Source organism: Triticum aestivum, chromosome 7D, assembly GCF_018294505.1.
Source record: "Triticum aestivum cultivar Chinese Spring chromosome 7D, IWGSC CS RefSeq v2.1, whole genome shotgun sequence".
In the NCBI taxonomy this organism is placed as follows: domain Eukaryota; kingdom Viridiplantae; phylum Streptophyta; class Magnoliopsida; order Poales; family Poaceae; genus Triticum; species Triticum aestivum.
This window is the reverse complement of record NC_057814.1, coordinates 334,483,291-334,510,393: the sequence shown is the minus strand read 5'-3', so window position 1 is coordinate 334,510,393 and position 27,103 is coordinate 334,483,291. Positions and strand designations below refer to the sequence as shown.

General features: G+C 46.0%; 1 protein-coding gene across 2 annotated transcripts in view; it reads left to right on the top strand.

Moving 5' to 3' along the window:
* The first annotated feature begins 4,942 nt into the window (after positions 1 to 4,942).
* The window catches only part of LOC123169498 (serine/threonine-protein kinase STY13), a 29,247-nt gene continuing 7,086 nt past the window's right edge, over positions 4,943 to 27,103 (top strand). Inside the window, exons 1-2 of one of the 2 annotated variants that reach the window (XM_044587370.1) lie at positions 4,943 to 5,205; positions 5,539 to 6,531. In XM_044587370.1, coding sequence (XP_044443305.1) covers positions 4,946 to 5,205; positions 5,539 to 6,531 — 1,253 coding nt within the window. In that variant the 5' untranslated portion in view covers positions 4,943 to 4,945. The remainder of the gene's footprint in view (positions 5,206 to 5,538; positions 6,532 to 27,103) is intronic. The other variant, XM_044587371.1, reaches the window with a different exon arrangement.

The window sequence follows — 27,103 nt, the reverse complement described above, 5'->3', positions numbered from 1 at the left end:
CAGCCTCTAAACATTACTTGCCAGCTAGAGACGTTGTTCTTCTAGGCTGCGAGAGATATATTTCAACAAAGGAGTTAGCTTTACTCATTACTCGAGTTAAGTTGCCGAGTGGGTTTGAAATCCGACCATTAGAGACGTGTCTGTTGGCCATTGGTTGAACGTCATGTCCTGAATGGTCATTTTCCCCTCGGGATTGCTTTGGCTATAAATAGACACCCCATTCCAACTATGATGGTTAGCTGCTCCGTGCGATTCTGGGAGTTTGTTTGAGCACCCACTCTTCAAGACATTTGAGTTTAAAATCCATGGACAGAAAACCCCAGAGTTGAAAAACAAGATAGTGGTTTAGCATCACGGGGATCCAAGTTTAGTACGCTTGGCCTATTACTCTTGAGAGGTGCTAACTCTCTAGACGGCTAGGCGTCAAAGTCTTTACCAACCAAGAGTCATTGTGGTTAGCAAAGACAGTCAGTGAAGGTTTTGGAGATCGCCTGAAGTATCTACCTTGAGTAATAGGCACAGGTTGATGAACATGATGTCGAGGAGAATAGGACGAAGAGAGTTCATCTTCTGTGTTAAATCACAATCCCCTCCAACTGGAAGTAGATCTTTTGCAAAAGAGTGAACTGGTCTACCAAATTCTTTGTCGCCATCGAGCATCATCTTTAACTTGAAATACTTTCAGTTCCTCTGTAGTGTTTTAGTCATGTAATTTATTTTCGGTGTTGGTATTTGTTTTGTTTCAATATCAAATCTGTCTGAGTAGTTTCCTTTCATAGTTAAGTCAAGTTTTCTTTCATAGTTAAGTCACTGGGAGATTTCAAGTTTCTCAAAGAAATTTTAAATCTCCCATGCACCCCCTTTGGTGACATACTTTGTTCCTACAAAATCAACAATATGTAGATCTCCTCTAAGCACACCAGTAGACACCATATATGATTATCACGGCGAAAAACTTGACAATCTACTTTGGTAAATCGAACATTGAAACCAAAGTCGGTAAGTCTAGATACGGAAACTGGATTGTGGCCAAGTTATTCACAAGCATGTCATTTTTAATTGAGCTATCATGTGTGATGGCCAGCTTACGAAGGCCTAGTACCTTACCCTTGGAGTTGTCTCCAAAAGTCACATACTTGCGTGGACCATGATTTTTGTCAAGCTCACGAAACATGTCTTTGTCACCAGCCATGTGGTCGGTACATCCACTATCAAGAATTGATTCGTTTCCACCAGAGATGTAACCTCTATGAACGTTCACCATGAGACTAAGATTTCATATTATCTTGTCATACTCTTCATCATCATAGTCATCACTCTCATCATAGTATCCATGTCACCAATATCAACATTTTCTTGATCACGCAAATCATCATTCTCATTAGTGACATGCGCATTATATTGTTCAAGAGAATGAACTCTAATTGCTTCGGAGATGATATTGGTAGTGGTAGTAACATTCCCTTTAGCATGAATAATATCTCTAAGCTCAAAGGAGTACTTATCATAGTTAGGATCATTGGCCTAACTTTACAAAAAGTGATAGTCTTATATAGAATCCCATCGAAATTATTGAGAGAATAATTTGGATACCGTTTTTCTAAGTCATTCCACAAAGTATAAGCACATTCAAACTTTTGCATGCTACGAAGAACAAGATTAGGAAGGCATCTAACAATAAGATTAACGGTTCTTAGATTAAGAAGCATATCAAGTTCTTCCTTAGGAGTGGGATGCAAGGGATCAATGGGGGGTTCATATGGTAGAGGAATATACTCACTCAAGTTGCAATCGTAAAAAATATCAAGCATTTAATCTTTCCAAAAGTTAAAGTACTCTCCATCGACAATAGGAACTCTACACCTAAGACTCCTCAAAGTAGATAAACCCATCCTTCTCCAAGGTGGTGAAGCCAAAACAATGGAGACCAAAGCTCTAATACCATTTGTAGGATCGAAAGGAGTGTCCAGAGGGAGGGATGAATAGACAACTAACACGAGCCAATGAGCAATTTTAAGTTCTTTAACATTTAGGCAGATTTTGGCACAAGCTAGATAACAACAACCGCACCCTGCACATGCATATATAGAGTATAGGCAGCGAAAAGTAAAGATCATGCACGTGCAAGAAAGTAAGGAGTAGAGTTTGAGAGATTCGCAAACAATAGTTGACATGGAGAATTTTTGACACGTGGTTCGGACAAGTGGTGCTATCATACGTCCATGTTGATGGAGGCTTCAATCTCAAGGATCCAAGATCATAAGGATTATGGTTGCGGATTCCACGGAGGAATCGAGTCCACTAAGGACTCACACCCACATAGGGTCCATGAAGAAGCAACCTTACCTATCCCACCATGGCTTACACCCATGTAGGTCTGGCTGGTAGATCTTCACGAAGTAGGCGATCTCCTTCCCTTACAAACTTTTTGGTTTCTCCACACGATTTGGAGACTCCCAAGTACACCTAGCCAATCTAGGAGGCACCACCCTCCAAAAGGTAATAGATGGTATTGTTTATGATGAACTCCTTTCTCTTGTGCTTCAAAAGATAACCTCCTCAACACTCAAACACTCTCTCACATATTTTGGCTTTTGGGTAGGAGAGGTTGGGGTGGAAAGCAATGAGGTGACTAGAAATCAAAGGACCAATGGTTGAAGTGGAATCCCTTTGAAATCGACACAAGGAGTGGGAGCTCTCTCTCAAAACTATGGATGTGTAATGTGTTTGCTTCGAGGGACAATGGTGGATTAGGTGGGGGTATATATAGGCATCACGAAAAAATTGACGTTACTCACCTTTTAGCACATCTCGGTGAGACCGACTGAAACACTCGGTCAAGCCGATTTGTACAAAAGGTTCAAACTTTAGATAATTCAGTGACTCCGGATGAAACTGTCTAGTGTCTCCAGTTGTGCTGACCTAAGCACTTTAGACACTTCCGTGTCATCGACTGAAATTGTTCAGAAATTCCAAACGAATTTTAGTAGGCAACAAAAGGTTGGCAGGTGCTCTTTCGGTGAGATTGAAGGGTCAACTGGGTGAGACCAAAAGTTAGGGTCTAGGACAATGACTATATCAGTGTGACTCGGTGACTCTGGTAGGATTGGTTTGGCGAGTCGGAGTTAAATGTTTGGTTTGTGATATAGTGCGATCATGTGAAAATGATACGAGGCTTTTGAACTTTGATCTTTAAGCACATGATCAAGAAACTCATTTTCATAATATAGTATTGGCATGCATATGAACTCAGTGTGATCTTTGATCACTAAAATAGAAACGAAGAGTCTTGAGGCTTGATCCAACACTTTGCCCTTAACATTTGAGGGTTCCATCTTCACTTCCCAAGTTGTACCTGAAATGAACTATCCTAAAATATACTTAAGCATTAGTTCAAGGATATGTATGTTGACATGAATTACCTAAATCACCAAGAGAGTGGACGTGCTTTCAACAAGTGGAGTACGTACTTCACGGGCGTCCGTTCGGACGCAAACTCGGCCCAAATATGGGCCAGAAATGGGTTGAGGCGGACAAAAAAGGACATCCATCCGTTTGTGTTGGCGCGTTGAGCCGTGTTTTTTGTCTGCGTGGATGCGAACGGATGAAACACGTCCTTGCGCTGGAGTTCGCCTAAGTTAGATATGTTGATGGTGTCATGATCATGTGAACCATATGTGTTTTATATGGCACACATGATTTGTAATAATATTATGGAATCATTATCTATGTAGATATGTGCAACATCAAAGTATACGGTGGTTGAATTGTGTATGTATTAGCTATGAATCTCCTACGTTGTCATAATTTTCCTTTGCAAAATGATTGTTCAATTAGCTACAAATGAAGTACATATGTTCAATTATCTACAAATGAAGTACATATCGGTTAATTAGCATATAATATAAACACATTCACTTAGGCCCCAGAGGTATTACAACAATTTACAGCCAAATATACTGTTCCACAATTATTTTAATCAAATAGCCTTCAGCTTTACACAAATGTATTTTCACGGGAGCTTTTTACTACTCACAATTGCCCCTCCCCTCAGAGCATCTCCACCCGCCCCCAACAGGCCCCCAAGGCACCTTTTTTATCGCCGGCGAAAAAACCCGCCCAATAGCATCCCAGGAGCTCAAATTTCGCCGGTTTAGGCCAAAATTGGCGCCGACGGACCCAGGCCGAACTTAGCGCGCTGGGGGGCGACAGGGGGCGCCGGAGGAAAGAAAATGGCGCGAAAACAGCCCTCGCCAGATTTCCACCCCCGCCCGCCGAGCCAGCGACTCAGCTTCATCGTCCTCATCGCCTCGCCTTGGCTCCCACGTGAATCAATGATCTCGTTGGTCGGCCTTCCATTGATGACGGCATAGTCAAACCCGAGCCGCAGGAGACGCCGCTCCGTCGGCGCAGCCGTGGCGATAACCTCGTCATCAACGAGGGCGGCCGCGCCCCTTCCCCTCCCCGCGGCAACTACCGCCTGGTTAAGCCGAAGAAGGAGCCGGCGGCGACCATCGTGGTGAAGGAGGAGCACGAGGTCATGGCCGCCGACCTCGAGAGCAGCCTCGCCTGGTCGCGGCAGGACTACGTGGCACAGGAGATGGAGCGCCAGCACCGCGCTCTAGAAGAAATCGCCGCGGGGCGCCGCGGCCGCGACGAGGGCGGCGTCAGCGTGCTCTCCGACAACGACGAGGAGGTCACTGCGCCGAGCCAATTGGCCCGCAGCAGCGATCCAGGGAGAGCTGCAGCCAGGCCGCCCCGAAGGACGGGCCACCAAGCGACGGCGACGACTACTACACAGCCTTCTACAAACTCCTCGGCATGAACTAGGAGTAGTTTTACATTTTATCTATGTAAATTCGCCTAAATATCAATGAATTTGCCTATATTTCGTTTAAATTAACTGAATTTCATTGAATTTGGGCTTTTTAATTTTTTTTGATCGATGTGGATGCGGTTCTCACGTCAAAATCGCCGGCATACCCAAAGGCGCTATTTTTGGTTGGAACGCCCCTCTCTCTCTCTCACACACACAACAACACAACAGCTGACCCCTGCGGCCCTCATCCCGACGCCGCGGCTCCGGGGGCCCCCGATCGAGGCCCGGATCGCCGGAATCCGTGCGGCGCCGAGGTCGCGTGGGGTGCGAATTGGAAGCAGCGAGCTGTACTTTCGGACCCGAAAAGTGGGCAGTTCCGGGGTAAGGTTTGGCTCGCCATCTCTTGTTCCGTGCCGGAGCTTGATTTGGTCCTGGATGCGGTTTGGTGCTTCGGGTTCCTTTGGTTTAGGTCACTGTTGAGGGTTCGATTTGGTCTGGGCAGGGGTCTATTCGGAGCGAAGTCTGACCCTGCAAGGATTATTTTGGGTGTTCTTTCAGGGATTAGGGTGTTCCTCCTCGTGGATTTTGTGTTTTTCTTGCTGTATCGTATCGATTTTATGCTTGCGTGCTGGCAGTTGTGGCAATTGTATAGCTTGCAGGATGAAGACGAAAACTTTAGCTTATTGTCGCTTCTAATCTCCGTTGGGTTCTCTCTGCAGGCAATCGCCTTTGGGTGGACTGTGTGAGGGAGAAAGGGAAGAGCGGAAAGGTTGCCGGAGCTCAGGCTTTGGTTATCTGAGAATGATGGAAGGGGGCAAGTTCCCCGGGATAATTGGTGCCGTAAGCGGCCAGGACGGTGGCGTCAACTTCTGCGACATGGCATACTACCAGAAGCTAGGGGAGGGCTCCACCATGTCCATTGATAGCCTTAACAGCATGCAGACCAGCATGCACGGTGGTTCCATAATGTCTGTGGACAACAGTAGTGTCGGTTCTACTGACTCGCGTACTGGGATGCTTAACCATCCTAGCCACAGGGGACCTGTTGCTGTGGTCAGCTACTCGGTTGGGAACAGCATTTTCCGTCCTGGGCGGGTGTCTCATGCCTTGAGTGATGATGCGTTGGCACAGGCTTTGATGGACACTAGATTCCCGACTGAGACACTCAAGGATTACGAGGAGTGGACCATTGATTTGGGGAAGCTCCACATGGGATTGCCCTTTGCACAAGGCGCATTTGGTAAGCTGTACAGGGGGACCTACAATGGGATGGATGTTGCCATTAAGCTTTTGGAGAGGCCCGAGGCTGACCCCGCACAAGCTCAGCTGCTGGAGCAACAGTTTGTGCAAGAAGTTATGATGCTTGCAGAGTTAAGGCATCCAAATATAGTCAAGTTCGTTGGCGCATGCAGGAAGCCAATAGTTTGGTGCATTGTCACAGGGTATGCAAAGGGTGGATCTGTTAGGAATTTCCTGAATAGGAGGCAGAACAGGTCTGTTCCACTGAAGCTGGCAGTGAAGCAGGCACTAGATGTTGCACGTGGCATGGCTTATGTTCATGGCCTTGGGTTCATCCACAGAGATCTTAAGTCAGATAACCTCTTGATTTCTGGTGATAAATCGATCAAGATTGCTGACTTCGGAGTTGCTAGGATTGAAGTGAAGACCGAGGGGATGACACCTGAAACAGGAACATACCGTTGGATGGCTCCGTAAGTTGAACAAACTGCTCTTTATCTTGCTTATTTCTGTTAGTAGTGATGTTACTCTAAATAGGCAATTATGCTTCATTTCCTGACATTGCCATCACTCAAGACCATAGTTCGGACCTAATTATACCTTCTTTTGGGAGATGGGCAAGAACCAATTGGTAGCCGATCAATTGATAGCCAATTTTCTAGACTTGCCAACAGTCGGCATCAAACCAATTAGGCTTGTATTACCTGGTGGTACATCTCAGCCAGGAATATTTGGTTGGTCTTAACTACAGGATATTTCAAACTGATTTTGTTCATAATATTCTACTACTATGAGATAAATAGAATTTGCTTTAGGTTATTCTCTTATTGCTTTGACCTTGTCATTCTCTCATTAGCTCTTGATGCAAAACTAAGCTATCATTCTAATCCACTTTTAGGGAGGGGAATGGCCGTTGCAGGGTAATTTTATCTGTACATCTGAATTTAGTCACTAGACATGTAAAACTTATTTGCTAGATATGTAAGACTTATTTGGCTTTCTTGCCTTAAGCCATTATCTCCTGTTTGGTTGACCAGCTATGGTTGTTCAATCCTGTACACTCTTGCTGCTATTACCCAGTTTTTTAAGTTTTTCCAAGAGTGGAGATCCATTTCTGGAAGACACTAAAATGTTAAATGCAGGTCCTGTATAAAAAGGTGAGTTAGCAGTATCTGATCAAATAACTCAACTCTGTAGACATAGTTTCTTCTGTGACCAAAATTTCCTCTTTTGGGTCTTTCAGAAGTCACCTTAACTTGTGTATTATCATGCTTGTTTTGTTCGCAGGATTATACTATCTTCCCCTAACAATGGAACAATAATCCTGTGAAACTTTGTTTATTTCCCTCTGCATAGTCCCATAGTTTCAGACTGAAAATCTGCCAGACCCCATGACCAAGACTATATGAATCTAGCAGAGGAAATCATATGGGAAGCCGAGATTGGTGCTTGGAACCAACCACACTGCCAAGCGCCATCTCCTCTTGAAGAGCCTGGAATCGTTGGTTCATCAATCCCCATCAGGAACCACATCCGACAAGGGAATCATGATTCCCACACAAGTTCTAGAGGACATGGGTGATGAAATCCCATACAATAGAACGAGTTACTTAACCCCGTAATTTGGATAACCCGCTTAAAGGTATCAAGAATCTACCCACGACGTACACTTCATAACATAGACGCACGGTATGAATAAAGTCGGTATCACAACATTACCGCTGCTGCCAATATATTAATATAGCAAAAGCTCATACATGGAGCAAGATAGCAAATTTATTACATTTATAGATCAGATGACCTAACATCTCCTCATACATCTGTGGAAACGAAGTAGCGTCTGAGTACGGACAAATTTAATAGCATTTGCGTAAGAGGCTGAAAGATAAAAAGATCTCATCCATGAGGACTCAGGCTGCCACCTGGGACCTCCTATCTTGATGTAGGGTGGAACCCTATACGGCCGATCTTTCACGAAAGGAGCGGATCCCAACTAGGAACACGAAGAACACGGGGAAGAACGGAGAGAAATCACAAGGGGAAACACTCAAGAGCAAGTCCAATCACACATCTACTAGACAATCAAATACACAAGATCCACAAGGTATATGAACAACAAAGGGAAAGATACAAGGTAAGGTTCATCTCCATGAGGAGGTCTTGAAGGGGGCCACCCAAGAGGGGTGAGGGGGTCTTGAATCCAAGGGGGATCTTCTCCGTAGAGGGGCGCGGTCTCCCTCGTGGAGTAGATTCGTATGGATGAGCAAAGCTCTATCTCAAATGAGCTAATCCTTTGCTAACCCTAACTAGGAGGGGAAGGAGTATATATAGTCTAAGCCACGAAGGGGTATGTGGGAAAGGGATACATGGGCCTCTGGCCCGACTCTGCGCGCAGGCAGGCGCCGGAAGTCCGGGCTGGGGGCCGGATGTCCGGCCGTTCACGGGGCGCCGGATGTCCGGGGCTCTCGCCGGATGTCCGGCTTGGCGGGGCCGAATCTGTTCTTCTCTCGATAGTTGCTGTCCGGATTTCCGGGGGAAGGTCCGGATGTCCGGGCATGGGCCGGATGTCCGGGGCCTAGAGCTGGTTTGCGGCTGGTCGGCTGTTGGGGCAGTTTCTGTGCGGCTGCCCAGGTGCCGGATGTCCGGCCTCTGGCCCGGATGTCCGGCCGCTGTAGCTTCAGCAGCTCCGTCTTCTTCCGTCTTCGCTTCCAGGCTTCTCTCGCGGATGGTGTAGTTGTTTTTTGGCGCTTGCACTCCTCAACATCCGTGAAGCTCCGACAATACCTATGCATGCACACGGGAGAAGTGTTAAGTAGTATGCCATCCTCGAAGGGGTCAAGTGAGCACGTGTAAAGGAGATGATTCACCTTTGTGTATGTGAAGTAGATGTCGCACGTGTCACTCGCCGAACGGACTCTTGACATGGTGATGTCTATAGGATGCTCCGCATCATCTCCCCTCCCTTGGGAAAGATCCGACCTCGGATCGAAAACCAAATCACCATGGGAAAGAGATGGCTTTGCCGTGTAGAAGTGGACGTTCACCAAGTACTTGTCATCTTGAAGCTCAAAATGGGCATTCTCCAATGTCGCACCGTCTTGTGATTCCTTCAAAAGGAGTAAGGACAACAAACACTTGAAAAAACAAATGTGGTTAGCGTTAATGCAAAACCAAACATTCAAGAGGTGAGTCACCAAACAAGTGTCGTCATCATGCAAAGCATATGGTGTGACAAAGGATTATGACATGGCATGTAAGCATATCAATCGAGCACAAGCAAAGATATCATGGGGACAAGCATGTAAATGTGAGGTAGTGATGTAAATATGTGTAACAAGAGAATAAGCATCTACCACAAAGTCATAGCAAGCATGGGCAAAGCGCTCAATGAAAAGTCTATGATAGGCATAAGAAGCATTAACAACACCAAATAAAATGAAGTGTCTAAACACATGGGTCAAGTGCAAGACAATCCAAGCATAATGTGCATGGGGTGTAGTGAATATCGTGTGTCACTCAACACAATGGAAAGAGCAATTGTTCATCATGTGTGAGGCAATCAAGGCAAGCATGTAGCAATCAATGGGATATGACATATGTGAAGTGATGACATTGTTGCAACCAAACATATGAGAGGAGCAAGTAATCCAAGAATTGGATGCAACATACAAGGCATATGTATCATGATGCATGGAACGGTGAAAATGACAACTCGAAGCAAGATCTCTAACATGTGCGCAATCAAATGGTCCAAGATGAACAATAAGTCTCATGATGCAAGCAACACAAGTAGTATGATCCGCAATATCCATGCTCAAGAAAGATGTCACCTTGAAGGCGTGTCCTTGTGCATTCTTCACAATGCGGAAGTGGTAGGAAAGATGGTGTAGAAGCGAGTCGTGGTCGAATGTATGAGGCTCGCTCTCAAGAGCTCGGATGGTCAACTCACGTGCAGTGGAAGTCGACACAAAGTCCAAGTATCCTACACATGCACAAAAGAAAGCAAAGAATGTATGCGCATGGTAGATAAACACATCATCCATCATGATGGTTCTCTTCTCTTGCATATAACCATTAGAAGCACAAGTGAATGAATAATATGACGCAACAATGGCAATATTCATGGCACTAGGTATATGGTGCAAAGAGGTAAGACAAGCATGCTTCACAAGAAATATGTCAAAATCTCCAAATATATGAGAGAATGCTATGGGGGCAATCTCATGAGCAAGACTATAATCATTGTTGCACTCAATACATGTCAAATCATCTATCATGAGAGAGGCAACATATGGAGATATATGACGAGAAGCAATAACAATCATGTGTAAACCATGTAGATGGTTGTCATCAACCGCATGAAATGAGCAAGTATGAATCATTGGTGATGCAACATAAGCAAGCATATCAATCATGTCGTGCAAACTAGTAGTGCGAAGATGCAACATACTAGAGGAAATCATGGCAATTATGTCATGTGAGAAAGTAGTTGATATAGGAAATGCACATGACATATCGCAAGCACGAACACAAAGCAAGATCATAGTATCTTCATAGGCATGGGGCACAAAGCAAACATGGCAATAAGAAGTGGTATCTCCACCAAGCTTGCAAATACACATACAAGTACTAGAATCAATCATCATATGTAATGCGAAGCATGGGTCAATGCATGACGAAGGCATAGGAATGTGCATATCATGCAAAGTGAACATGGCAAGATGGGCATAGAATATGTATTGGACAATAACCCATAGCCAAGTGAGGGCCATGTAGAATGAATGCGCGAAGTCTTTGCGTGAAGAGAGCGGTGGGAAAGACAATCCATGGGATCCAAAATCATCGTTGCTCTCTAGAGCTCGTTTTGTCAACTCGTGGGATTGCGAGGTTGACAAGTATTCATGGTACCTACACAAAAGAGACACAAACCAAAGAAATTGTGCGCGTGGTAAAAGTACACATCATCCATCATGATGTGTATGTGCATGTGAGTGTTAGCACAAGATAAGCATCGCTCAAAGAAATTTGATGCATGGTATAAGAACATGTCATCCATTATGAAAGAATAGTTATTGTGTATGACACGATGGGGATGCAAATTTAGCATAGAAGTATATGGCACATCAATAGCATGTTTATTCATGGGAGCATATTGTGCACACAAGTATTGGGATCATGCAATGGATAGGATGAATCAAAATCTCCTAAAATGTATGAGGAAACTGTGGGGGTCTCCTCATGGGCAATATTTAAAACATCATATGAAGAAAATGGACAACATCCAAAACAATGCATATCTGAAGCTAGGTCGTCATGGCATGGCATATGAGATAATGATGCAAAGGGAGCATATCAGTATCATCACAAGAAAAATAAATGCCAATAACCATGGGCTTGTCATCTATGCCATAAGTGCAAATTGGGTTAATTTTAATGGCATATGCATAGTCACTACGTTGAGATTGCGAATATGACATATGGTGGATCTCATGCATAGCATACGACAAGTCAAGCAAATTGTCAAACATGATGTGACCTAAATAATTGTCACAAGAAATCCTATGTAACATGGCATCACAACTAAGAGACTCCATATGGCAATCATCATACTCATCATAAATGGGTAAATCATCGCATGGGGAAATCATACTAGCATGAAGCATGGTAATAGGTTGATCAACATCATGCAAGCAATCAATGTCAAGAATGTCCAATAGTGGGACTAGAGCATCACCTTCACCTATGTTACCTTGTTCATTCTACTTAAGTGGTGTAGGTGAGGTGGCAAAGACCGAATGGTGGTCATCTTCATCTTGATGGAACCATGTGGGGGGTGCATCATATTCCATCATGGCCATCGTTTTGTCCAAAGGGAGGACGTAGTCGTCGCAAATCGTTGCGGCATTATATATGGGACCTAGCACCAAATGAGAAGACACAATAGAGGTAGAGGTTAAGTCGTTAGAAATCGAAGTGGTCTCACTCTCTCTATGTAGTGGTTCACTCATTCCCTCAAGGTAGGTGCACTCAAAGTCATGGAGTCACTCATCTCACTCAAGTGGTGGGGGTTGTGGCTCTCCTCACATGGGAATTGGGGCAACTCGTCATATATGGGGCTAGTGGTGAAGTCACTCTCACTCTCAATATGATGGCACAAGTCACTCAAGTCATCATACGTCGCCGTGGTCGAGGTGAAATACTCAACCATCTCATCGCCGTCGCCATGGATGAAGGCCGAAGATGGCACATCATCACTCTCCTCCATGACCGAAGGGAAAATGCCATGCTCGATCATCTCGTCACCGTCACCATGGATGAAGGCCGAAGATGGCACATCATTACTCTCGCCTCCTAAGATGAAAGCATCATCCTTGCTCGTCACCAAGTCACTCGCCTCCACAGTTTGGTCCTTGAAGGTCTCCGTGGTCGTACTTGTCGCTGCACCATCTTGAAAAAGAGTCGTGGAGGACTCGGCATCATCAATGCCATAAAGAGGGATGGCGGTGAAGTTTAACTTGGGAGCATCGTCTTGGAGCTCGTCGGGCTTGGACATCTTGGTGGTACTAGCCTCATGCTCGTCGTCTTTGAGCTTGGTCTTCGAGAAGTGTGCTTGGGGTGGAGAAGCATTGGCCTTCATGAGTTCTTGTCCCGCCTTGAGAGCACCAATGTAGTTGTTGTCGAGGGACTTGTAGTTCTTGAGGAAGATAGTCTTGGAGATGTCGTTGTTCAATCCCATCATGAAGTGGAACTTCATTGACATGGGGTCGTCCACGCTGGCTCGTCGCAAGGCATGATTCATCTCCTTGAAGTACTCGTCGATGTTCTTGGATCCTTGGGTGGTGTTCTCCAATTGGCGTAGAAGTTGTTCCGTGTAGGTTGGAGGGACAAACTCTCGCCGCAAAGCTCTCTTCGTCTTGGGCCAACTCATGTCATAGCTCTCCGAAGGTGTGTGAAGCCACCATGTGGACGCGTAGTCGTGGAATTCGTTGTGGCGCACTTCACTTGATCTTCGGGAGGAACTTGATGTAGTTTGAGGTAGTCGTCCATTAGGCGCTCCCACTCGAGATACTCCTCGGGTTCTTGAGTCCCATAGAAAGGAATCTTGTGGTCGGTGTCGAGGTCGTAGTAGCTCGTGGAAGTCGCGGACTTGAGCTTGGGGAGCTTCTGTTGAGCGTAGTCTTGAGGTGCTTGTAGGCGAAGATGTCGTATGTCCGTAGGCGAAGATGCCTTGAAGTCGCTTGGCGAAGATGCCAAGGGAGATGGTGAAGTCATTGAGCGGTTGTTGGTGTTGAGCTCTTGACCTTCACGTTCTTGTTGGTGATGGTGTCGATGCCGATGTGACCTTGCCGAAAATGGTAGCTCGGAAGCATGTGTACTTGAGCGTCTTCTCGAAGATGATGAAGATCTCTTGTAGGACTTGATGAGGGCTTTGATCTCCTCCATTTGAGCTTGCATCTTGGCGTCGGTGGAGTTTTTCGTGGCATCGAACTCGTCGTTGTTGTTGTAGACCGAAGGTGAAATGCCCTGCCTATCCATCACAAGACTCGAGTAGAGGTGAGTAGGAAATGAGATAAACAATACCAAGTTACCTTTTCCCAAAGTTGAGGATGTATCCCGTTTCACTCAATGTGAGATGAAAGAATAGTGGAATTGGTACCTGACTTGTTCACTCACACCTATCAAGTAAAGCTTATGGAGTAGCTCGGTGAGGATAGTGGCACAAAAATTTAATGCAAAATGTTAGCAAGAGTCAATAATATTGAAAGAGATTCACAAATTCGCAAGTGAAACAAGTAGACCCATAGCAATATGTCGCACACGGAAACTCACACACGGATAGATAAATGGGGTCGTGCAACCACGGAATGAGCTCAAAATGTGGAATCCACGGAAAACGCTCGTGTTGCACAACTCAAGAGAGACGCTAGCACGATTGCTTTATAGGCGGATACGACACTTGTGCACAACCTATAAGATGCAAAATGGACAAACTTTCTATCCCAAGTATGCTATATATGTATGGTTCCCGGTGTTTCTCTCAAGATGATCCAAGATGATCGGATATGACAATCTTATATGCAATGTGGTATGATGTTATGGCTATTGCTTACAAGCTTCTTTGCTGTCTCTTTTTCTTAAAAGCTTATTCTTTTTTTTGTATGGCCACTTTTGCACAATGCATAAACCAAGATAGCAATAGTGTATATGCGGGAACAAACTTGTGACACAAGCAATGATACGGTGATATCAATATGATATGGTATGTATGCAATGGAAGGTGTAACCAATGATCACTAGTGTGCACAAGTAACGTTGCCGGCAATACTCAAATGGCTAGTCTCGATAGGCAAGTGACGCAAAATGGGCTAGGGGTTATCAATGCAATTGCAAGGGAATATACAATGGAGGGATACCATGATACCAAGATGATATGGAGGTTACCGTCGAGGGTTTCTCGTTTGTAAGCCACAGACGGATGATGGTGAAGTGGTCAAAGTCGATGACCTCGTGGCGATGATGAGTGGCGGTGTTCTTGATGTAGAAACCAAGATGATGGAGACTCGTCCCTAAGTAGCCGAAACACCTTAGGAAACGAAAAAACCGCGAACTCAAAATCTCAAACGTCAAATGGCGGTAGCGGGAATGCGGTGGTGGTTTTGTGGAAACTCAATGGAATTGCGGAAATGCAATGATGGGGTTTGGAGTACGCAATGCGGAAGTGGAGGGTTAGGTGGTGGACTATACACAGTGTCAGAGATGAAAGCACGGTCCTTAAGTAGCCGAAACACCTTAGGAGACACAACTCACAACACAAACGAACTTGGGTTAAATTGGGGTGGCGGAAGTGTATGGTGGGGAAGCCTATGCGAAAGTTATGGTGGTGGTTGATGAACAAGTAATCGTCCCTAAGTAGCCCAGACACCTTAGGAGACTCAAGTCACTACTCAAACAACCACTAATGCAATGGGGAACGAAATAGGTTAGGTTGCGGAAGTCGGTGGTGGTTATGCGGATGATATGGTGGAAGCCCTAGGCAAAGATGCCAAAGTGCCAAAAAATTTGATGGAGTCAAATGGTGTTGTAATCTATCTAGATGGATAGAGGATGTCAATAGCTACTCAACGAGCTAAAGAACGCGAAAATCGGACTCCGGATGTGAAAGTTACGGTCAAAACGGTGAAACACGGGAGGCTGATGCTCCAGGGGTCGGACATCCGGGGTCGGGGCCGGATATCCAGGACCTGATGTCCAGAAACTTGCGCGAGTTTGCGCTCCAGGAGCCGGATGTCCGGCTTGGGGCCCGGATGTCCGGCCTGAGGCCCGGATGTTCGGCCCGACGATTCCAGATCGGGATTTGGACTTCGAAACTCGATTTGGGGCGGAAATGGATGATTTCGGAGGCAAAATTTGACGGATTTCGTGGATGGAAAGTAGGGAAACTTGGGGAGATGCTAGATCCACTCGAAACTAAGCAAATCCATGGATCAAAATCAACAAAACATCATCAAACCAACAAATCATAAAAAATTTAGGGGGCTATTTTTGATGGGGAATTTTTGAATTTGGGACAAAATCAACAAAACAAGGCTAGACAACAAAGAGAGGAGGCTCCGAAATCGTGATCAACGTGGCTCATGATACCAAGTTGATGTAGGGTGGAACCCTATACGGCCGATCTTTCATGAAAGGAGCGGATCCCAACTAGGAACACGAAGAACACGGGGAAGAACGGAGAGAAATCACAAGGGGAAACACTCAACAGCAAGTCCAATCACACATCCACTAGACAATCAAACACACAAGATCCACAAGGTACATGAACAACAAAGGGAAAGATACAAGGTAAGGTTCATCTCCATGAGGAGGTCTTGAAGGGGGCCACATAAGAGGGGCGAGGGGGTCTTGAATCCAAGGAGGATCTTCTCCGTAGAGGGGTGCGGTCTCCCTCGTGGAGTAGATTCGTATGGATGAGCAAAGCTCTATCTCAAATGAGCTAGTCTTTGCTAACCCTAACTAGGAGGAGGGGAAGGAGTATATATAGTCTAAGCCACGAAGGGGTATGTGGGAAAGGGATACATGGGCCTCTGGCCCGACTCTGCGCGCAGGCAGGCGCCGGAAGTCCGGGCTGGGGGCCGGAAGTCTGTCCGTTCGCGGGGCGCCGGATGTCCGGCCTGGCGGGGCCGAATCTGTTCTTCTCTGGATAGTTGCTGTCCGGATTTCCGGGGGAAGGGCCGGATGTCCGGGCATTGTTGGGATCTACCGTAGGGTGCGTCGACTGCAAATTAAAATTTTCCTACGCGCAGAACAACAGGAACATGCTACGAGAGATGGATCACAGTTCGTTACCACTAGACGCGCAGTGCCGTGCAGCGGAAAAAGAGTTGGGGCAGCGCGTCCGCGTGGATCGTCTTCTCGTCCGATCTCTCTCGAGCAGCTGGTCGTCCGATCCCACGTACAAGTTCGCCGGAGCGGCGCACGTGCACCGCCTCTAACGGTATCCGCGCGTGCAGGAGGAACGTCGTGCGGCGGGCTGCTAGGTCCGATCACACAACTGACGGCGAGTGGAGGTGTCTATTCGCAACACATGCAAACCCTAGTGACAGCGCCGAAGCGATCAATCGCATGAGTGTGCCGCACCTCCACTTTATATAGGCGTCCGTCGTGGGCTCAACACTTGGGCCTCGCACGGACCCTAAAGCCCATAAGTCTACTCGGCCACAATCCGAATACAGCTCGGATTACATCCGACCAGTGTCCTTGGATCCGACCTCGTAGGTTCCTTCCTTTAAGCGCGCGACCCCTTAGGTTCAAGCCGGCTTGGTCGCAGTTCGGATCACCTCCGAATTGCACAGTTGGCAGCGGCCTCTAGCAAGGCATACCGAACACCAAGCAGACTATGAAGCTGGTTAGGCGAACCTGTACATCACACTTTCATTCCTTTTGCCACACGATATATGTTGTCGGGCTCAAGGCGAGATTGTCGTCCTTGTGCTAGCCCAACCTCTTTCTCGTTCCAGTGATGCCGACCACTATCCGGATTATCTCATAATCCTTGTCGCATGGCCATGCTTATCCTGGTCGGATCACACGAGGGGCCCAGAGTATATCTCTCCTGGTCGGAGGGGCAAATCCCATCTTGCTCGACCATGTCTCGCAGCATGGGTTTGGACAAGCCTGAAACCTACCTTTGTAACTACCCAGTCACGGAGTAGCGTTTGGTCGGCCCAAAGCAAGTCTGTCACCATCCCGAGTACATGTGCCAGCTCAGGTCGTAGGACATAGAACGTATGTTGTACTAGAGACTCACAGATGACATATCGCTGCGTCTCATAGTTGGGTCTGTCCGACTCGGACCTTATCTCGACTCGGATCCGACTATGTCGAATCCGACCAGACCTTTCCAAGTCCATATTATCCGGTTAGCATCCAATGCTCCATGGCTAGTGAGACCAAGCCATCAACCGTGTCATATGCTAGTCTAGTTGGCTGCGCGTCCACACAGCCCTTTCGACTAGGGACCTTTTAGGACAGTCATCATACAATGCATAGTCCCACAAACAAGTCACGTACTTGCTGATACACATCATTGATAATGTCCAAGGACTATCTTTATTCATAAACACATAGGAAATATCATCATACATGATTGCCTCTAGGGCATATCTCCAACAGTCTCCCACTTGCACTAGAGTCAATCAAATAGACATCGAATGCCCATAGCTCTAACGTGCCCCTCATGCTTGGGTTGTGGAAGCGGCTTAGTCAACGGATCTGCAACATTTGCATCCGTGTGAATCTTGCATAACTCTACATCACCATTCTTTACGATCTTTCGTATCAGGTGATATTTCCGATCTATGTGTCTGACCTTGTGGTGATTCCTCGGCTCCTTGGCTTGTGCGATGGCACCAGAATTATCACAATAAAGGTCCAACGGTTTTACCGAGGCTGGGAAAATACCAAGATCATCCAGAAAGTTCCGGATCCAAACACCTTCCGTCGCAGCTTCACAAGCCGCAATGTATTCGGCTTCTGTGGTAGAATCGGCCACCGTATCTTGCTTGGAACTCATCCAGCTCACTGCTCCTCCATTCATGACGTACACGAATCCGGACTGTGATCGACAATCATCTCTGTCGGTTTGGAAACTAGCATCGGCGTAACCCCTTACGACGAGCTCTTCCTCACCTCCATAAACTAGGAACATCTCTTTAGTCCTTTTCAGGTACTTCAAAATAGTCTTTACCGCTGCCAGTGACTCTCACCTGGGTTGGCCTGGTATCTGCTTGTTAGGCTTATCGCAAAAGCAACATCTGGCCTTGTACATATCATGGCATACATGATGGATCCGATTGCCGAGGCATACAGAATCCTACTTATCCTGCTTCGCTCATCAGATGTCGAAGGACTCTGAGTCTCGCTTAGCCTTATACCATGTGAGAGTGGCAAGAACCCTTTCTTCGCCTCACTCATGTTGAACCGCTTCAACACTTTATCTATGTACGTGCTCTGGCTTAAGCCGAGCAGCCTCCTCGATCTATCTCTATAGATCTTAATGCCTAAAATGTACATTGCCTCACCAAGGTCCTTCATCGAAAACTTGCCATTCAATGACTCCTTGACCGAGTTCAGCATCGAAACATCATTTCCGATCAGTAGTATGTCATCCACATACAAGATCAAAAACACTATCGAGCTCCCACTTAACTTCTTGTATAAACAAGAGTCCTCTTCGCTTTTGATGAAACTGAGACCAGTGACGACCTCATCAAAACGAATGTTCCAGCTCCGAGATGCTTGCCTCAACCCATAAATGGATCTCTTGAGCTTGCATACCTTACTAGTGCTAGTCGGATCGACAAAACCCTCGGGCTGTATCATATACACGTCCTCGGTTAAATTTCCGTGAAGGAAAGCCGTCTTGACATCCATCTGCCATATCTCGTAATCGAAATATGCAGCTATAGCTAGTACGATCCTCACCGACTTCAGCATCGCTACCGGCGAGTAAGTCTCGTCGTAGTCAATTCCTTGAACTTGTCCATAACCCTTAGCGACAAGCCGAGCTTTGTGGATCTGAACATTTCCATCCACATCGGTTTTCTTCTTAAAGACCCATTTGCAACCAATGGCTGTTACGCCAGGCGGCGGATCAACCAAGTCCCAGACTTGATTCTCATCCATGGACTTTAACTCGGATCTCATGGCCTCCAGCCATGCCTCGGAATCTGGGCTCACCATCGCTTCCGCATACGTGGCCGGCTCGTCGCTTTCTAGCAACAATACATCGCGCACTCTGCGCAATCTTTCCGACCTCCGTGGTTCCGGTGCCGCTTCCACTACGGGTTCCCTGACTGACTCCGGTATGATCTCATCACCAGCCGAGCCGTCCCCGAGTGGTCCTCGAATTTCTTCGAGTCGGACCGTCCTCCCACTGGCCTCCCGACTGAGAAACTCTTTCTCAAGGAAAACCCCGTTCCGAGCAACAAACACTTTGTTCTCTTCCCGGTTGTAGAAGCTATATCCCAAGGTTTCCCTCGGATATCCCACGAATATGCATTTATCCGACTTGGGTGTAAGCTTGTCTGACATAAGTCGCTTGACAAATGCTTCACAACCCCAAATCTTTAGAAAAGACAAACTGGGAGTCTTCCCGGTCCACATCTCATGTGGTGTCTTATCTACGGATTTTGATGGTACCCTGTTAAGTGTGAAAGCTGCAGTTTCTAGAGCGTATCCCCAGAAGACAAGGGTAAATCCGATTTGCTCATCATAGACCGGACCATGTCCAACAAGGTACGATTTCTCCGTTCTGACACGCCGTTTCTCTGTGGCGTACCCGGAGGTGTGAGCTGAGGTACTATACCTCGGCTTTTCAGATGATCATCAAACTCCTGACTCATGTATTCACCTCCACGATCAGATCGTAGAAGCTTTATAGTCTTGCCGAGCTGATTCTCAACCTTGTTCTGAAACTCTTTGAACTTTTCAAAAGTTTCCGACTTGTGCCTCATCAAATAGATATATCTATATCTACTCAAGTCGTCGGTGAAAGTCACGAAGTACTGATAGCCACCTCTGGCAGTTGTGCTCATTGGACCACACACATCACTATGTATAAGCTCCAACAGCTCGGACGCCCTCTCGCAACTCTTTGCGAAAGGAGACTTAGTCATCTTGCCGAGCAAGCATGACTCACATGTCTCGAACGACTCAAAGTCGGACGAAGTTAGGAGCCCATCATCATGGAGCTTCTTCATGCGTTTCAGACTAATGTGTCCAAGCCGGCAAAATGTCAGAAGTATGTCGGATTTATCTCATTAGGCTTATGCCTCTTGACATTCACGTTATAGACCGGTTCCTGTTCCAGATTCAATATAAATAGCCCATCAACAATGGATGCATAGCCGTGGAACATACCATTCAAATAAAACGAACAACCATTGTCCTTTAAATTGAATTCATAACCCCGACTCATCAAACATGAGGTAGAAATAATGTTCCGACTAAGTGCAGGAATGTAATAACAATTATTCAATTCCAAAATAAATCCAGAAGGAAGCTGGAGCTGCATCGTGCCGACTTCCAACGCAGCAACTCTTGCTTTGTTGCCGACCCTGATGTCAATCTCCCCTTGTGCCACACGCGTAGTTCTTACCAGCCCCTGCATCGAGTTGCAAATATGAACAACCGATCCGGTATCAAATACCCAAGAGCTACTAGGTATGTCAGCAAGGTAAATGTCTATAACATATGCAACAAGTGTACCTTTGCCTGAAGCAACATTCCCGGCCTTCTTGCCATGCTTTGCAAGCCACTTGCTACAGTTCCTCTTCCAGTGACCAGTTTCCTTACAATGATAGCAAATGGTCTTCGAGTCCGGTCCAAACTTCGGCGCAGCGGCGGGGTTACCATCTCCGTGCCCTTTGCCTTAGCCTTCTTCTTAGACCAACTCTTCTTGAACTTAGCCGATTTCTGCACCATCAACACTTGATGCGTGCCTTTCTTAATATCCTGCTCTGCCACTTTGAGCATCCCATGCAATCCAGTGAGCTTCTTATCCATGCCACGCATATGATAGTTCGAGATGAACGTCCCATAGCTGGTTGGAAGAGAACCCAGAACTGCATCAGTAGCCAGCTCATCCAAGAGCGGGTGCCCAACCTATCCAAAGCTTGCACATATCCGATCATCTTGATCACATGTGGGCTCAGTGGATCACCTTCCTTCAGCTTACAATTCATCAAGGATCGCCAGACGTTGAACCTTTCGGTCCTAGCCTGTGTCTGAAACATGCTCTTGAGACTCTCGATCATATCGTAAGCCTCAACATTTTCGAAATGCTGTTGCAAATCGGGCTCCATACAAGCCAGCATCAGACAACTGATCTCCGTTGATTCATCAACGAGTTTCTGGTAGGCATTCTTAGCTGTGGCACTAGCATTATCGGCAGGTTCCTTTGGAAGTGGATCCTCTAGAACATGTTCTTTTTGCTATTTTTTTTAAAAAATACATTTTTTTAATTAATTTTCATAAATATTACGCTGGATAATTTTTTTTTAAAAATAATACACCGTCGGCCCGCTGCAGGCTAATTGGCTCGCTGTGGGCTAATCGTTTTTGCAAAAAAAGTAGGCATAAAAATATATATTTTAAAAATGTTAATTATGTAATTAAAAAATGTTAAACGTGTATAAAAAAATGTTCCTGATGTATAGAAAAAATGTACAATATATATGCAAAAAGTTGACATAAAAAATATGTTTTAAAAAGTGTTAAGCATGTATTTAAAAATTGTTAAATGTGTGTATAAAAAATGTTCCTTATTTATACAAAAAATATAGAATGTGTATGAAAAAAAGTTGACACCAAAAAAATATGTTTGAAAAAAAATGTTAATCATGTATTTGAAAAAATGTTCCTTATCTATACAAAAAATATAGAATGTGTATGAAGAAAAGTTGACACCAAAAAAATATGTTTGAAAAAAATGTTAATCATGTATTTGAAAAAATGTTCAACGAGTACACAAAAATGTTTCATGTATTGGAATGAAAGGTTAAACGTGTATAAAAAAATGTTCCAGCTTCGGATCCGGTATGGGAGCATCACGGACCTAAGTCTGATTGGTTGCTCTTTTTGTATGGAACTAGAACATTTTTTTCAAACATATTTTTTTGGTGTCAACTTTTTTTCATACACATTCTATATTTTTTGAATAGATAAGAAACATTTTTTATACACACATTTAACAATTTTTAATCATGTATTTGAAAAAATGTCAACTTTTCAAACATATTTTTCGAACATATTTTTTTGGTGTCAACTTTTTTTCATACACATTCTATATTTTTTGTATAAATAGCGCGAGGTCGTGGCTTCGATCATAGAAATCAGCGAACGACGCACGCCGGCCATGCCAGTAATCGAGGTTGATGTAATACACGCATGATCCTTTTTTTTAGTCCTGAGCGGTCAGGCCAGTTGCATCGATATGAACTAGCATATGTATTGTGCACTGAGCTGCTATAAAAAATCCGAGGCCCCTAAAAACCAGAGGCCCTGTGCGGCCGGCACTGATGCACATGTGGCTGGCCCGGGCCTGCTCATCATTCCTGCTCATCTCCCCTCTGTTTCCCTCGCTGCACCGTCTCGCGCTTGTTAGCCATGGCGCCACACTATCTGGCAGGGCGCCCGCCAACAAGCTCCGGCACCAGCCCTCGGCCACCTCCACAGTCGCCCTCACCGTCGTGGTAAAACCACAAGCGTCGTCAAGTTCTTTTGGCAACTGAGCGCAAGCTTTGATTCATGATCTCTTTGCGACAATGTTTGGAATCCCTACTCAGATATCCCAGGAGACTGAAAAAAGTATATCCCTACTCGGCCAAGGTGGGACTATATTTAGTAGGAGTTGATATAACCGGCATTTAATTCTTCTGTGGGCCGTTTTTGTTGGTGGCTTAGTTGGGCCGCAGTCGTGCCTTTGTGATGGACGAACAAAATCAGAACGAATAGTAAAAACGTATTACGACGGTCTTTGACTTAAGTGCAGGGATATACAGATAGATTAGTACCACCTCGGATATATCCATTAAAAAAACTGAAAGCGTAAATTCACGGGGAGAAGCGTATTGTGACGGTGAACCCGACAAAGTCAATCCATGCTTTATTATTAGGGAGAGATAAGGAACATTTTTTATACACACATTTAACAATTTTTAAATACATGCTTAACACTTTTTAAAACATATTTTTTATGTCAACTTTTTTGCATATATATTGTACATTTTTTGTATACATCAGGAACATTTTTTTTATACACGTTTAACATTTTTTAAACATATTTTTTATGCCTACTTTTTTGCAAAAACAATTAGCCCGCAGCGAGCTAATTAGCTCCAGTCGGCCCAGAGTGGGCCGACAGGACCCAATCACCCCATAGTGGGCCGACAGGGGCCAGTCGGCCAGCTGTAGGCCGACTGGAGTCCAATCGGCCTGCTGTGGGCCGACTAGGCCCAGTCGGCCTGCAGCGGGCCCACGGTGTATTATTTTTGGAAAATTTTTACCCAGCGTAATATTTATGAAAATTAATAAAAAAAAGTATTATTTAAAAAAATTAGCTTCCTTTTTATCATGCTTGAGAACAATTCTCAGATTTCTATACTAGGTGGTAAAGTTTGTTCCATTCAGTTTATCCTTTTCCAGAATTGATTTCAATGCAAAGTTGGGTTGAGCAGGTGGTGCCATTGATCTACAACAGAAAATATGCAATCACTAAGCAATGTGTTTATGTAGAGTAATTCTAGCCTTAAACGAAAATACTTCCACTGAAGTTGGCATCCCTCCGCAAACTTTCAGTGATTCAGGATCCAACTAGCACATGCGACTAGTGAGCTTTAGCATCACTGCTAGACAACATGCCTATCCGGTAAGCAACTCCTTGCTAATCGTATCTCTATACGACTCCTGTCGGTCGGGAAGGTATCTCATACCCCGGCCCTCAACCTTGCCACAAGGCCCAAAACCGTTTTGATAGCCTTGTCAAGTTAACCGGATGCAGTGCATGTCCGTGTCCGACACGAACCCTTCAGTTCCTTCAGTTCAAGGACACCCAGCAGCACCTCAATTTTATGAGCCCACTACTAGACGTACTTGACGTGCGAAGGTGCAACATCGGGGATGGCAATTCGCTTGATATTCACGAGGGATCTTTCTACCATTCTAACATGCATAGAAAACAAGAAGCATAACAATCACAAATAAACATATATTGTGAAATAGTATGGCTCCTTCATGGACGTTCTTCCAGGTCGGCTCCGACTCCGACGACCATCTAGGAACTCCATCTTGTTTGTCACGCCGGGACGCCAAGCCACCAACCTGATCTCTATTATCCAACTACAACAACTAGTAATGAATTTTACATAGAATCACAAGTCGACACGCAGGTCGTTATACAATATAATGACAGCACTTTGGCTCCTGCCGGCTGACAAACATGACACGCATGCCATGTATAATTTACACACATGCATCACATACACATGAGCCATACTATTCACATCAAACCTGCAAAACAAAGTTATGCATAGAATCGCATTCTACCGGTTTGTGTGATCGTGTACGAAATACAAGGCGCTACGCACACGGCGGTCCCGCTAGCCGGTTAGCGGGCGGGGTTCGAAGGGGCAGCGCCCCTCGCGGGTGCGGGCAGCGCCCGACATTTTCGGAAATCACATATCACATCTGAACTCCGATCACGTTGAATTCTCTGATCAGACCGATCTCATCGATCATCGCGAATCCGATTCGGATTCACGTTTCACTGTTAACCCCGATGGCGGATAACCGACCGGTAGGGGTAGGTTGTGTCACGACCTCATCGATCCCGATTGACAGAAAACATAGCCTCATCGATCCCCATGTGTAGTTGATCTCATCAACCGTGCACACAGCCGATCTCATCAACGACAACAGATCTCATTAGCTGCCTCCACATATCTAATATGCATATGATCTGAAACCAAATCCTATAACCTGGCTCTGATACCACTGCTGGGATCTACCGTAGGGTGCGTCGACTGCAAATTAAAATTTTCCTACGCGCAGAACAATAGGAACATGCTACGGGAGATGGATCACAGTTCGTTACCACTAGACGCGCAATGCCGTGCAGCGGAAGAAGAGTTGGGACAGCGCGTCCGCGTGGATCGTCTCCTCCTCGTCCGATCTCCCTCGAGCAGCTGGTCGTCCGATCCCACGTACAAGTTCGCCGGAGCGGCGCAGGTGCACCGCCTCTAACGGTATCCGCGCGTCCAGGAGGAACGTCATGCGGCGGGCTGCTAGGTCCGATCACACAACCGACGGCGAGTGGAGGTGTCTATTCGCAACACATGCAAACCCTAGTGACAGCGCTGAAACTATCAATCGCATGAGTGTGCCGCACCTGCACTTTATAGGCGTCCGTTGTGGGCTCAACACTTGGGCCTCGCACGGACCCTAAAGCCCATAAGTCTACTCGGCCACAATCCGAATACAGCTCGGATCACATCCGACCAGTGTCCTTGGATCTGACCTCGTAGGTTCCTTCCCTTAAGCGCGCGACCCCTTAGGTTCAAGCCGGCTTGGTCGCAGTTCGGACCACCTCCGAACTGCACAGTTGGCAGCGGCCTCTAGCAAGGCATACCGAACACCAAGCAGACTATGAAGCTGGTTAGGCTAACCTGTACATCACACTTCCATTCCTTTTGCCACACGATATATGTTGTCGGGCTCAAGGCGAGATTGTCGTCCTTGTGCTAGCCCAACCTCTTTCTCGTTCCAGTGATGCTGACCACTATCCGGATTATCTCAAATCCTTGTCGCATGGCCATGCTTATCCTGGTCGGATCACACGAGGGGCCCAGAGTATATCTCTCCTGGTCGGAGGGGCAAATCCCATCTTGCTCGACCATGTCTCGCAGCATGGGTTTGGACAAGCCTGAAACCTACCTTTGTAACTACCCAGTCACGGAGTAGCGTTTGGTCGGCCCAAAGCAAGTCTGTCACCATCCCGAGTACATGTGCCAGCTCAGGTCTTAGGACATAGAACGTATGTTGTACTAGAGACTCACAGATGACATATCGCTGCGTCTCATAGTTGGGTCTGTCCGACTCGGATCCGACTATGTCGAATCTGACCAGACCTTTCCAAGTCCATATTATCCGGTTAGCATCCAATGCTCCATGGCTAGTGAGACCAAGCCATCAACCGTGTCATATGCTAGTCTAGTTGGCTGCGCGTCCACACAGCCCTTTCGACTAGGGACCTTTTAGGACAGTTATCATACAATGCATAGTCCCACAAACAAGTCACGTACTTGCTGATACACATCATTGATAATGTCCAAGGACTATCTTTATTCATAAACACATAGGAAATATCATCATACAAGATTGCCTCTAGGGCATATCTCCAACAGGCATAGGCCGGATGTCCGGGGCCTAGAGCTGGTTTGCGGCTGGTCGGCTGTTGGGGCAGTTCCTGTGCGGCTGCCCAGGCGCCGGATGTCCGGCCTCTGGCCCGGATGTTCGGCCGCTGTAGCTTCAGCAGCTCCGTCTTCTTCCGTCTTCACTTCCAGGCTTCCCTCGCGGATGGTGTAGTTGTTCCTTGGCGCTTGCACTCCTCCTCAAACATCCGTGAAGCTCCGACAATACCTATGCATGCACACGGGAGAAGTGTCAAGTAGTATACCGTCCTCGAAGCGGTCAAGTGAGCACGTGTAAAGGAGATGATTCACCTTTGTGTATGTGAAGTAGATGTCACACGTGTCACTCGCCGAACGGACTCTTGACATGGTGATGTCCATAGGATGCTCCGCATCATATCTACTCGTCGTTGACATCAGTGAAGTCCACGTACTAACCACCAAGTGGATCCATAAAATCCTCTGCAATAAGTTGGTTTGAAAAACAAGGTGACTGCATGATGTACACCGCAAGACTTCAATCAGATCTGTTCTAAGTATGCACCCTTCTCAAAGAAGGGTACGTGGTTTTGAGCGG